The following is a 13,689-nucleotide window of genomic DNA, read 5'->3' as shown; positions in this document are numbered from 1 at the left end:
CTGCAGGTGTGTTGACAGCCATCTACTTTAGATAATACACTGACGATGGATAAGTACCTCATACAACCCCATTTCAAATAATCCAAACTATTCCTTTAATCAGTCCAGCTGCGTGGAGTTCAACAAGTCTGAAGCTGCAGGGAGACATTAAGGGTTTTTACAAAAGTACAAACCTGTCATGTAAATACTGCAAAGGGTTATTAATCCTGACCTTTCTGCTTAATCAGTTTATTTTTTATTTATGCTGATGTCGCTGTTTCTTTCTGTCTGATCACAGGTGTGACAACAGACCCCGTCTCCACCAATCAGAAAGCACCGTGGTTCACAGGACAGGAAGTCACACACTCAGGCTTCATGGAGATAAAGCCGAGTAGAGAGACAACAGAACTGGGGAACACGTCCAGATGACACGTCCGGATATGCTGACATAGCAGGCCCAGCGGTTGATTGACACTTCAACACGTCCTCGCTCATCCACCGTCCAGCCATGTTGTTGAGGAGGAAGATGTGCGTTGCCGTGGTGATCGCCGCCATCCTCTTCCTCATGCTCGCCAGTCAGAGCATCCAAAGGAGACATTTCCTGCCTCTGTCTTTAGCCCTGCCCATCAGCCGGGCCACGCCCACCAGCAGGGAGACAGGTGAGGAGATGAAAATGATGAAAATGTGACAAAGCTGTGAGATTTATAGTACCATCAGCCAAGACAGCGGGATTTACAGCACAGGAACTCTCCTGGACAACTCTTGTGCCAAAAATTGATCGCCTCACCTAGTTAATATACCTCTGCAGTTATCCTTATCTGGATCAAACACAGATAATGTACAAATACACATAACTGTGTCCACAGTAATAGCAAAGGAATGTCTTTGTGAAACTTGAACTTGTTTTGTAACCAAATAATAACTGAAGCCAGTTTATAGCATAATCAAACACAGCATTTATGTGATTATAGGCAATACTATAGTCTTGTTTCTAATGTTTATATGTGTTTGGTAAGTCTCCTTGTTTATATTTTGAAACTTGACAGTAATTAACATGATTTACAGATGGGTTATGCATAAAAAGTCATAATGTGATTATTTTGACAGAAATTGAGATATGTTAGTTAGAATGATCACTTTTGTATTACAATTTTAATTTTTACCGAGAAAAAAATCTAAAAATCTAAATTGTGATTGATGTGATATTTGTTGGGGCCTGTACCAAACTAACAAACAAAACACAGAAATGTTTTCTTTCATCTGAAAAATAAGTTTTAGGCCATAGAATCTCTGCAGCATTACAGTACTTCATCATAATGCTGTTTTCTCACACATTGTTCCTTTTTCAAAATATTACATTCTGGTTCTGCGAATTTTGATATTGCATTTGGTCATATTGCCATTTTGATAATATTGCGATCAATTGTGCTGCACTAGTCATTTATTAAAAAATAGAAATAATCTTTTGAAATTATAAAATATCTGCAAAGTAGACAGCAAGCAGTTTTTGTTGGTCGATCACTTTTTTTTGACGCAGGTGGACCATCAATGTCATCACTGCAGCTCGCAGGATTTTGCGTGGCATTGGCATATTTAACATAATTTGTAAAATGATAAATGTGTTAAAATAGCCTCAAGATTTCTTTCTTTTTCTCTGTGACCTTTTCTGTTCCAACTTTTCAACTGTTGATCAATTTAATTTTAATTTGCCTCACAGTAGGAAGCCCACTGACAATTTTGGAACCGTTTATCAATCAGATGGACTATTTTAACATCAAGTGTGCCGCTGTTTGGTGCAGAAAATTTGCACCATAAGAATATTAGTTGCAGTTATAGTGATAGATAGTAATAGATTGTTTCATTGACTTTCTAACAGTGTTAGCAAAGTTCCCATGATGCAGTGCTCTCTAACTCTTAGTCTGTGTTTGTTAGCAGTAGTTGAAGCCACGGCGCCGCCTGCTGATCTGGCCACTCACAACCCCAAGACCCCCTCTCCACCCAGAACCACACAACCTGAAGACGAGGAGGAGGAGGAGGAGGAGGAAGAGGAGGAGGAGCTGTATACCCTGAGGTAACATGCAGGTGGTCACAGACTCTGCATATCCCATGATTCCCTGTTTTGTCCCCGTCTGACTCTGTCTGTGTTGTCCTCTCTCAGGCCGTGTGGTTGTGCTGAGTCGTGTGTTTCAGACCTGGAGGGGTCAGACTGGTTCAGTCAGCGCTACGACCCCAAACAGCAGCCCATCCTCAGAGATACTGACAACAACTTTGACCCCGAGGCGCTCAGATGGTGGCTGGTGAGGACAAAAAATAATGTTTCTGTTGCTACTAGAATAGAATAAAGCTACAAAACTAAATTCAGAATCAGCTTTATTGTAAAGTAGGTTTACACATACAAATTTGCTTGCGTGTTCGGATGAATAGCAATAAAGATAGTAAATAGAAAAATGTAAAAAAAGATAAAAAGCAAATAGAGCATAAAGAAGCATAAATAGAATACAATATGTTTTTTAAATTAAAGAGTTTTGTGCAGGAATGTGCAATGTTAGTATGCAGTATAAGAATATTAGAAATGTGCCAGATAGTAATCCAGAAAAGATGTGCAGATGTAGAACACCGGTTCTCACTGAGTTCCTTCATAATGATTAAATAGTCTGAGGTTTGAAATCCAATTTAAAAATCAGATTGGATTAAAAACGATCATTTTCAGGGTTTATTTTGGTCCAAGCTTAAGATGTATTATTACCACAAACTAATTCAGTTCCGTTAATTAAACATTTTACATTTGTAGAGCTGTTTTTGTAAGTGAAGCACATAAGTGCAAGTTTTTATTATGTACAGCACCTTTACAGTATGTATCCAAAAGCCATTCAGGTCACTGTTGCATTATGTTATAAGTCATTAAACTGCAGATAACCCTAATGTCAGTATTAATACTTTACATAAACATTTAAAGATACTACAAAGAACATTCATGTTGTGTTGATTTTGGAGGCCCTTGTGGACAAAAACAGTAGCATTTCCTCTGCCATGACCACAAAATTTAACATCAAAAATAAAATGACCTAATGTCAAGACAGTTTTTGGAGATCTCTCACTGGCTGGGGCAGGAAGGGAGCAGAGAAGAAGAAAGAGAAGAGCACTAAAGCAGCAGCCGTGAAAAACCCAAATATTTTTTTTGTTTAAGTACATAAATAAGATTTTCAGGTGTCTCTTTTTGCTTTCTTTACTAACTGACTGTGCAGTAACGAAGCGTGAGCCCCTGTACAGAAAAAATTATTGCAGGCTGCAGACTGGGAACAACCTGACAGCACTAAACCGATGTGTCAACACTGAGAACTGGTTAATCAGCTGAATCACAAAAGACCAAATACCAGAGAAGAAAGTGTATTATACTGCATGATGGTCATACAGCGTGTTTCAGTTAATAGTCAGGACCATTAAAGAAAGTCTATATTTTCAGGAAATTGAAATGTAAAAATTCTTTAAGCTGTTTTTGTCAAAGCTGTCAGCAGTCTGGATGAAGAGTGAAGCATCTGAGTCTTTTTTCCTGCACTTATAGATTCAGTCCTGCTGCAGAAACCATTAGTAGATTAAATAGAGGTAGTGGGTGGGGTGGGGGGTGTAGTAATACTGCTAACGTCATCAGTCTGATCCACAGTATTCTGTATATACTCTAACCACAGCTGCATGATACAGTTACACTGAAACTGTAGAAGCGTGTATAAACAATCCACAACATGAAACAAAAAAGAAGAATGGATGTTATAACTGCTGGAACTTGATTAAGAAAATATGAATATAAAAAAGTATTAAGAGATTGTTTGGATTTGTGTGAGGTACTTATCCATAGTCAGTGTATTACCTACAGTAGATGGCGGTTGACACACCCCCAGTTTGCAGAAGCAGCAGAAATATCAGTGTGGGAAGCTTAGCGAAGCAATGTAATGCTGTGGACAGGGTCAGCAGCAAAACATATTTTATCCACCTAAAAAAAATGTCTCAGCTAAAAAAATCTGTATCAGTTTAAGTGTATGCTATATTTACAATATATTCACCATTTTATCTTGCCATCAGACAGCCTTTTCAGACAGTTATAAAAGTAAAATATCATTCTTTCCTGCTCAACCAAACTCCATAATCAAAATCAGTAATTTTACTTAGCGTGACACATGAGTTTCTGATCTACCTCTGCCTTGATTCGTTAGTTTGTTTGTTGTTTTTTTGTGACTTTGGTGAATCTGAACTAACCTTTTAAAACATCAAAGTCAAAAAATAACACAAACTAACTAACTAATCAAGGCAGTGGTAGATCAGAAACTCCAGTCTTCTGTGAGGTAAAATTACTGATTTCATCAATGGAGTTTGGTTTGGATTATTTTGTGGCCAAAATTCGTTTTGCTGCTGATCCTGTTCACAGCAGTACATTGCTTTGCTTCCATGCTGATGCTGCTTCTCCAAAATCAGGGCATGTTGACCACCATGTTCTGTAGATAACACTGACTAGTACCTCATAAAACCCCACTTTAAATAATCTGAACTACCCCTTTAATAAAACTATGATCAAACAGTGTAGTAATGCTCCACCTCTCCACAGGGTCTTCAGCGGTCCGGTAACGACCAGACTCTAGAGGAAGTGATGGCAGAAATGTTCCAGGTCATTTCCCCGCCCACTGTGGACTTCAGGCCCCTCCCCTCCCGTTGCCGTAGCTGTGCGGTGGTCGGCAACTCCGGCAAACTGCGACAATCAGGAAACGGCGACCTGATCAACTCCCACAACTATGTAATCAGGTGTGTACTGTCAGTCCCAGCACGCATGTCTTACCCTTCCCATCTTCCTCCTCCTCATCTTCCTCACTTTTCTCCTCCACAGGATGAACAAGGCAGTGACTCGAGGGTTTGAGAAAGATGTCGGGAATCGGACGACGCATCATTTCCTGTACCCAGAGAGCGCAGTGGACATCAAACCTGGCGTGAGCCTCGTCCTCCTGCCGTTCAAACTGAGAGACCTGGAGTGGCTGACCAGCGCGTTGTCAACCGGCACAGTCAAAATGTATGAAATAACTCTCAAATACAGAGAAATACACTGAACTGCACGGTTTGCATCAACACTTCACTAAAACCGTTTCATCATACTGTTGTATGTTCCTACAAAGACGGACATGGAATATGAATATGCACCAGACAGAAAAAAGTGACTTTTGTGTGTGTTGTACATAAAAATGCTAAACTAATGCAAACTTACAGTACAGAAAGATAAACGTCAAACCCTCAAAATTACTGAATCACTCAAAACTTAACATATATACATTAAAAATTCAATGAAAATAAACATAGAATGTACAGAAAGTTACAGATTATATTTGAAAAAATGTGTAATTAGATTTTAGTTACACTTTTTTCATGATAACGTATACTCTATTAACTTATGAAAAGCGTGTGGAGACTTTTAGACAGCTGTTCCAGTCTGTGGCCAACATGGCAGGAGAAAAGAGAGCCCTATACAAAAATGTGTTTTATTTGCACTGAAAATGTTTTGAGATATTTAAAGAGAAAAAAATAATATTTCTGTGGGTGCTTCCATTCTAGTATAAACTGTAATATTTTCAATATTTAATTTTAAAGTAACCTGAAATTAATCCACAAGTATTCAGATTAGATGTCTGTTGTAATCCAAGTTCATGAAAAGATGCAGCCCAAAGAACTTAACAAAAGATCAGATTAAAGAGAGAAGATATTCCTTTTTCAGTCCCACAGCAGGGACATTTACACTTACAGCAGCAAAGTGGATAGCAAAAACATAAAGAAGAATTATTTAAAAAAAACAAACAAACATATGAGCAAGAGTAAATATAAACATATGAATGATTGGAAATATAAAAAATATAAACATCAACACTATTAACAGGGGAAACAGGAACAGTATATACATCAATTTTTAAAAAAAGCAATGATATCTAGCAGAGTTATCCTCCAAAGTAAGAGTCAGGTTAAGAGGAGAAGTCTTTAAATTCTTTTAAAAGTCCTGAGGGAGTTTGCTGTTCTAAGATCTAAAGGGAGGATGTTTCACAGTTTAGGGCCATAAAGTCAGAAAGCAGCCTCACCAGAGTTCTTGTTGGACACTTTAGGAACCTCTTAAAAGAACGTCAGTGGAGAGTTCATGTGAGATTTCAGATAAGTCTGATCCAAACTTCAATGACATGAATATAAACTTATATATGAAGGTGAATATTTACATCAAACAGGATCAAATGTGAATGTATGTTAAACTTGTAGTGTATACATATATATACATACAGCATTTTATGTTTCTCTTTATCTGTTTGCTTGTCTGTTCTAATGTGTAATTCTTGAAGTATATTTTAACCAGTAATTCTTTCTGTGTGTTCAGGACCTACATGAGGGTTAAAGATCGAGTGGAGGCTGATAAAGACAAGGTAAAGTTAATTCTCCCATCATGCACTTAATCAAAACGTAATGGTGAAGAAAAGAAGCACAAGTCTCCAAAGTGTTTTCACATGTTCACGGACAAAAACTCTCTGAACAGGAATTACAAGAATGACTCTGTGTGTGTGTGTGTGTGTGTGTGTGTGTGTGTGTGTGTGTGTGTGTGTGTGTGTGTGTGTGTGTGTAAAATGTCAGTTAGTTCAGCTGGTTTCAGATTGTTTAGAAAATCAAGCTGCAGGTTCTTATCAGGCTCTAATAAAAACACTCCACTGAAAAATGTGAAAGCTGTCAGAGAGCCAATGAACTCTAACCCATTAAGCCTGTTACCATGGTAACACTGTGTGTTTGTTTGTGTGTGTGTGTATTTAGGTTCTAGTGGTCAATCCTGTGTTCTTTAAGTACGTTAACGATCGTTGGACCGAGCGTCACGGTCGCTACCCGTCCACCGGCATGCTGGCAATCATCTTCGCGCTGCACACCTGTGACCAGGTAGGAGGGAGGGAGAGGGGGGGCGGAGCCTGTGTCTCCACCTGCACGCACATACTACACAACATTTAGTCCATTCAATTATTCAATCAAACTTAAGTTGTCACAATGAACTGTCATGATGCAGCAAAGACTGTGCAGAGAACTCGCCCTGGTGATACATTCAGGGACACTTTGAATGACCAAATTCACATTCTCTGGCTGAATCCAGATGTCCACCCTTGGGACTTTTGACCAAGAGTGTACTGTGATGTGTTCACTGTCATCACGTCACATTTGCGAGGGCACAAGACTGTAAATAGACAGGCTACTGGTAGTTCTATAGACACATTCAGATACATAAATATTTGTAAATAATGATCAAGAGTCTAGCTAAATTAATTGTTCCTTAGATTTGAAGGCTGCCTCTTGCTGGTTTTTGGACATTTTTTGTGGCCTGTATTTTTGGCATCAAACTGAAGAGCTGTTATAGGCTTCTATCACTTAAAGACTAAATAATAAAATGCATTTTGATTACCTCTATAGCCTCTACATATTTCTGTGTCATAATGTGGTTGGATATTATTTCTGGCCTAGTAATTGTTTCTCACAACCATGATAAGTTCTTTTTTTTTTTAATCGGGAAAGACTCCTCTGGAAGTCTGCAGAAAGTCCACTTGAGGCTTGTAGTGAACTGGATGAACTTTTGGTTTGGACGTCCCTCAGCACTCACATTCTTCCCGGGAACGTACCCACAAAAGTCCAGACGTTTGGATTCAGCCTTCTTTTATAACCTCTGATTATTTTTGTCTGAGCGCCCCTGCACCCTGCGGTGCATTTAGGGTAACTCGGATAGGGAGAGATTTCTGAACAGTCTCTGCTCTTAAAAGCGTCATCATGACATGAGAACAGAACTGACAGAAATATATTCATCATCACTCAAGTGCCTCAAACATTTTACTTAAAACATGAATTCTCAGGACTGGCTGACTTTATATGTGCCAACAGAAAATACTGATCTGGGAAAGAAAGCTGCTTTTAGATATTTTGCTCCATTTTTCTGGAATAATTTAGAGTACACTGAAACTTGACACACTGAAAAACAATACTGATTCTAGTTGTGATCATTTTACATGTTTTCTTTTTTTTAATACTTATATTTTTAATATCAAGGATATTTTAGAATGCATTATTTTCCATGCTGTTGTTTGTATGAATGTATATTTAAATCTTCTGTATTTTGTCATTGTATTTGTCAACACCATTATCATTATTTTATTTTGTTTTTTACTTTGACAGTACATCATGTCATACTTTGTTATGTAGTGTGTCTCACAGTTTATAATGCTGCAGTATGTCATGACATCACTTCCTCTCTGTGTTCAGGTGTCTGTGTTCGGTTACGGTGCCGACCAGCAGGGGAACTGGCATCATTACTGGGAAGAGAATCGCTATGCTGGAGCCTTCAGGAAGACCGGCGTCCACAGCGCCGACTTCGAAACGCAGGTCATCCACCAACTCGCAAAGGAGGGAAAGATCAGTCTGCACCTGTGACACGACCACTGAGCTACAGACAAAGTAACAGACCTGTCGACAGACATTTTGACCTGCTCGCTGACCGGCAGATCACTTACCACTTAATTGTTGAGACCAAGAACCACCTACATCTCGTCTGGCTTGCCCGGCCGTCTTCTGGCACTGAAAAAAACTAATTTGAACCGAAATCTGGCGGCCAGATTTGTCTTGTTTTGGACATGTGGACGGGAATCATGCCTGTGTGTCTCTTGCACGTCAATCATCACGTCTGCCTTGAGGTCAGACACCCAGGTGTGCTGATGTGTGCACATACCTGGACTACCTGTGGACAGAGCCTTTGTGGGTGGGAGGAGCTAAAAATCCTACCTTCACCTGGTGGACGGGGCTCAGATATGCTCCCTTTACAGACTCCTGCTGGATTAAATTAATTCCAGCTCAGCTTGACTGTTTTTCGGGACCCTCCACTGCTCAAACAGACAAACCGTCCTGCCGTCTGCGACTACGAGGATCGACCACACAAGTTTTGCTCTGAGCGGGAAACAACCACAGACTTTTTATATATTTTTTATGGGATTTTATAGACGTTTTACAGGGATAACCTCTTTTTTTTTTTTTTTTTATCAAAGCACTTTGCCCTGAAAAGATTTGACACAAAGAGGCTGAGTTGTTGCTTCTCTGTCCAATCACATCACAAGACTTTTTGTATTTTATATCATTCATAATCCATCCATTTATTCTAAGTGAATCTTAATGGAAACCGTCCTGATCTGGAGGATGTTTCTGTCCTGACAGACTCGAACTGGAAAAACGAGACAACAGTTTCTTAAATTTTATGCCACCAATGACGCCGCCCATCTCGACCATATATGGAGATGGAGATGGTAAGAGGGAGGAGCCTGTGTGATGTTCTCAGCCTGTGTTAGAGCTTGTCCATGTGTCCCACGATGATTCAACAGTCTGCAGGTTTTCAGCTGATAGTTGTCTTAGTCTAATTCTGAATTTCTGAAGCGACGGTGACATTAGTCTCAAGAAACTTTCCCTAGTTAGTGGTAAAGTCAAACTCAACAAAATAACTTAAAGTGTGTAAAGCTGCAGACTGTTGAACTTTGTGGACGGACGTGATGTATATCCTCTGCTGATAGGAGTGACAAAGACAAGGAAACCGTGCACGACTTTTAACTTAAGATTTATTAAATAAAACTTAACAAGTACAAAGTCAAACAATCAGTAACATCACCAGTGTGTGCGGTGCATGAATGAATGGAAGCTGTAGTGCAATGTACTAAAGTCCAACCAAAAAATAACCAACCATATGAATGAAGAGGACTGACCAGTCCAGCAGGCAGCAGCGGCGTTGCATCGGCTGTCTGCTGGATGACGACAGCGTGCAGAGGGCTGTCACACCTGTACTGTGAATGTACAAAAAACTGTTGCTGATTGTCAATCACAGTTATCTGAATGTTTGCGTCTTCGTTTACACAACGAGGAGTTTCAGGACGTTTTCACACTGAGTCAGTTTGAGTCTGAATCTGAGTTTGATCATTTCTCTTGGAGCGCTTATGTTGGGTTTTTTAGGCTGCGCTTTTGTGCTTGGCAGGATGGCAAATCCCTTAATCCTGTGTTCCTCTGTTTGTGCTTCTAATTACGCTACACATCAATGACTAGTTAGTTCAGTTTACATCAGAATGTAAAAATAACTGTACGTGTATTCAGCACATACCCATACGCTGGATTAACACGGTAATTAATTCGTCCACCTTTCACATTAAGTTTTTATGCATTGACCAAAAGAAACTCAAATTTTTTTAAGGCGTCGCTTTTTGGTTTTTGCTTCATTTTCGTTGTAATCCAAGTAATGTTAGTTAATGTTACTGGAAGGAAAAAGTAACAGATTTATGGAAAAAATGCATCCAAATTCTCACTGAAAATTTTACGAAATTAACTTGTGCATATATACTCTTTTTTTTTTTTTTTTTTTTAATTTAAGGAAGATAATCTGCTGGTGACCAGTGATAATTTAGCCCTGATCTTCTTATTGGTGGGGTGAACGCAAGTAGAACAAAAGCCCTTGAAGGTCTGCAGTTCTAGCACTGTAACTGTTATTTTCATAGTTGATTAATCGGTCAATTATTTTCTTGATTAATAGCTGTTTGCCTATAAAATGTCAGAAAATGGTATTAAATGTCGATCAGTGTTTCCCAAAGTCCAAGAGGATGTCCTCAAATTAAGAGCCTAGAATCAGAGCATTTTGACTTTTTTTGTCTTAAAACAACAAAAGAATTACTTATCCAAATAGTTGGTGATTAATTTAATAATTGATTAATCAGTTAATCGTTGCAGCTGTGTGCAGTTCCTTTCAGGGAGGCCGCGGAACTGTTTGCTCCAAAAATGCTTCATGTTTTCGTTTGTATTGCAGCTACTTGTCGACATGTACAGCTTGGTTTCACTCTAACCTCAGTGCTCTGCATTTATTTGTTGACGGTTGTGATTGACTGTATGTCAGACTTTGGTTTTGTTGTTAAAAATGCCACAAATGTGGATTTGAAGTTCCCCTTGAGATTACAAATTGTTTTTTACTCAGCAGGCACCAAGCTGAGGCGACCACTTTCAGGTCGACTCAGTCTTGGCATCAGGAAAACTGTTGACACCACTCAATATTTAGATGATCAGTTTCCAGATTCAGACCAGACTGCCTGTGTGAAAACTGTTCAGGTTAAGAGCTCGGTCTGCTTCAAACAAACTTGTTGGTACAAAGTCTAAGAGCCGCGTTGTGTTAAGCGTTTTCTGACCACGTCCGAAGGCCAAAGTGTTTATAGTTGTTCCGAACAGCCACACTGGAGAGTGGAGTGAAAAGTCTGCAGTCGGACTCCCCCCTGGCTGCGTCCCACCGCCTCCCTGAGCTCTGTCCAACAAGTCTTTTTAGTCCCAGTGCCATGAATCGTACAAATGGGGCCAACAGAGCACTTTCAGTCTCCCCTCGAAGTGGTAAAAAACTGTCAGATGCAGCAGCTGTCGGAGAGGAAGGTTTCAGACGCTGTTAGATGATCCCACAAGCACTTCGTTTGAAGCAGACTGAGGCCTCTATAAATAATCAGAAATGCTGAATCATTCTCTGGAGGCTGCTGCTCTGTCGTTAGCTCGGCTGCAGTTTAAAGTTTAACCCTGTTTGTCTGGAACAGGTCGCGTGCTGAATCATCATAAGCTATGTTTTTTATAGGAAACATCTGCTGCTTGTTTTCATTCATTGCTGAGATTTAACACTTTGTTGGCTTCTCCGAGAAAACTTCCCTGCTGGTAAACTGGGAAATTATCCACTTTACGAGGACGTTCAGCCACTAAATGACAGAGCAGCAACCCTCTGGAGTCCTGAGCTGGACGTAACATCTGGATGCAAGGTTTTAGTAAAAAACATTTACTTCCTCACACTGAAAGAAAAAAATACGTTTGTTGTGCTTATAAATCCAAAGTTGTGCTGTTGTTAGAGTCCCTGCAGTCTGGAGATTAATTTCATCAAGAATGCAGGAGGGTGCAGATTAAATCAGATCAGCTGCCTGCTAATTCCATCATAAGCGACTGTATGTGAGCTTAAGATTTAGAGCGACAAACACTAACCAAACGAGATGTATGTATGACGTACGTTCAGTTATCATAGCTTTAATTCAGCTGTTTAAACTGTGACTCTGTTAAAAGAGAAAGAAATGTCAGTTTCATTTAACAAACCTGCTGATCATCTGTTCATCCATTCATAGTTACCAAACAAACAGAAGCACTGTGATACTTCAAAACAACATAAATCCACCGCTGTCACTTTGAATTAAATAAAAAAATATGAAACAAAATTCAAGAGTTTTTTTTCTTTTTTTCCTTCACATCAAAAACTCTGGAGGTAAAAGGTTGACACAATCAAACTTGAATGAGAAATCTGATGTCTATAAAAGTTCCTCCTCAGTCTATTGCTGCCACCATCATAGAAAAACAACATTCAGCTCAGTTTCCAGTCAAGTTCAGTGAAATAATAAGTTATATAAAAGTTTCTTGTTAAAATGGAAGTATTTGGTATGTAGTGGTGATAAGAAAAAATGTCACTATAACATGAATAATATTTATATTTAACGAAAAACTGAGCAGTTTATTTTTGCAACAGTGGCAGCAATACACTGCTGTACTTACTCACTGAGGTGTTGATATCTTGTGACGAACTGTATAAGGCAGCTGGAAGCATCAGCTGTATCCCATTTTAGGCTCCGCCCCCTCTGATGCCCATGTTTACAGACCAACTGATGTTACCTGAATTTAAAGCAGAAAATGGGCACATTCAATCTGAACATGGTGTGCACTCATTTGATACGGTTTGAAGGACATGTTTCCTTTAAACGGAGTGAAACTGGATTTATAAATATAAACAGGCCTGATGTGTATATAAACACCACTGTATTAAAAGGCTGTGCGCTTTCATATGAACAGGGAGTTCAGTGCGCCATCATTGCTGTTTAAATGAACGTTTTGCCGGAGCCCTTTGGTCTTCAGTATCCTACAATCCATTGTGCTCTGGTCATATGTTGCATATACATATATACATTAACACCACATTGACCACTTCGCCCTGTTACTGCGATTTGTCTGCGTTGCCGCAATATTAGACCAGGCAAGACTGGCCTGTGACGAACAGGGGAGCTACCATCTTTTTGGATAGAAATTACTACGACAATACATACGTACATACATATGTACATGGTGGAGAGGGAGTGGGTACATACATACATACATACATGGTGGAGAGAGTGGGTACATACTTACATACATACATACATACATACATACATACATACATGGTGGAGAGAGTGGGTACATACATACATACATACATACATACATGCTTACATACATGGTGGAGACAGTTGGTACATACTTACATACATACATACATACATACATGTTGGGGAGAGTGGGTACATACATACATACATACATACATACATACATGGTGGAGAGGGAGTGGGTACATACATACATACATACATGGTGGAGAGAGTGGGTACATACTTACAAACATACATACATACATGGTGGAGAGGGAGTGGATACAAACATACATACATACATAAATACATACATACATACATACATACATACATACATACATACATACATACATACATACATACATGGTGGAGAGGGAGTGGGTACATACATACATACATACATGGTGGAGAGGGAGTGGGTACATACATACATACATACATACATACATACATACATGGT

At 39.3% G+C, this 13,689-nt stretch overlaps 2 protein-coding genes across 2 annotated transcripts in view; one reads left to right on the top strand and one right to left on the bottom strand.

The window, feature by feature from the left end:
* The first annotated feature begins 470 nt into the window (after window positions 1-470).
* Window positions 471-8,479, top strand: st3gal8 (ST3 beta-galactoside alpha-2,3-sialyltransferase 8). The gene is made up of 8 exons (XM_084739930.1): window positions 471-638; window positions 1,915-2,050; window positions 2,138-2,276; window positions 4,577-4,770; window positions 4,853-5,032; window positions 6,371-6,416; window positions 6,796-6,915; window positions 8,278-8,479. Exons 1-8 carry the CDS (start codon window positions 488-490, stop codon window positions 8,443-8,445), a joined length of 1,134 nt encoding a protein of 377 aa, XP_084596056.1. The 5' UTR covers window positions 471-487; the 3' UTR covers window positions 8,446-8,479.
* A 2,469-nt stretch (window positions 8,480-10,948) lies between these two features.
* The window catches only part of unm_sa1614 (un-named sa1614), a 37,690-nt gene continuing 34,949 nt past the window's right edge, over window positions 10,949-13,689 (bottom strand). The window contains exon 29 of the mRNA XM_084739919.1: window positions 10,949-12,714. The gene's annotated coding sequence lies outside the window, so the exon portion shown is untranslated. The remainder of the gene's footprint in view (window positions 12,715-13,689) is intronic.

Source organism: Lutjanus erythropterus, chromosome 2 (genome assembly GCF_056507025.1).
Source record: "Lutjanus erythropterus isolate fLutEry1 chromosome 2, fLutEry1.hap2, whole genome shotgun sequence".
Lineage (NCBI taxonomy): Eukaryota > Metazoa > Chordata > Actinopteri > Lutjaniformes > Lutjanidae > Lutjanus > Lutjanus erythropterus.
This window is presented reverse-complemented; position numbering and strand designations above follow the sequence as displayed.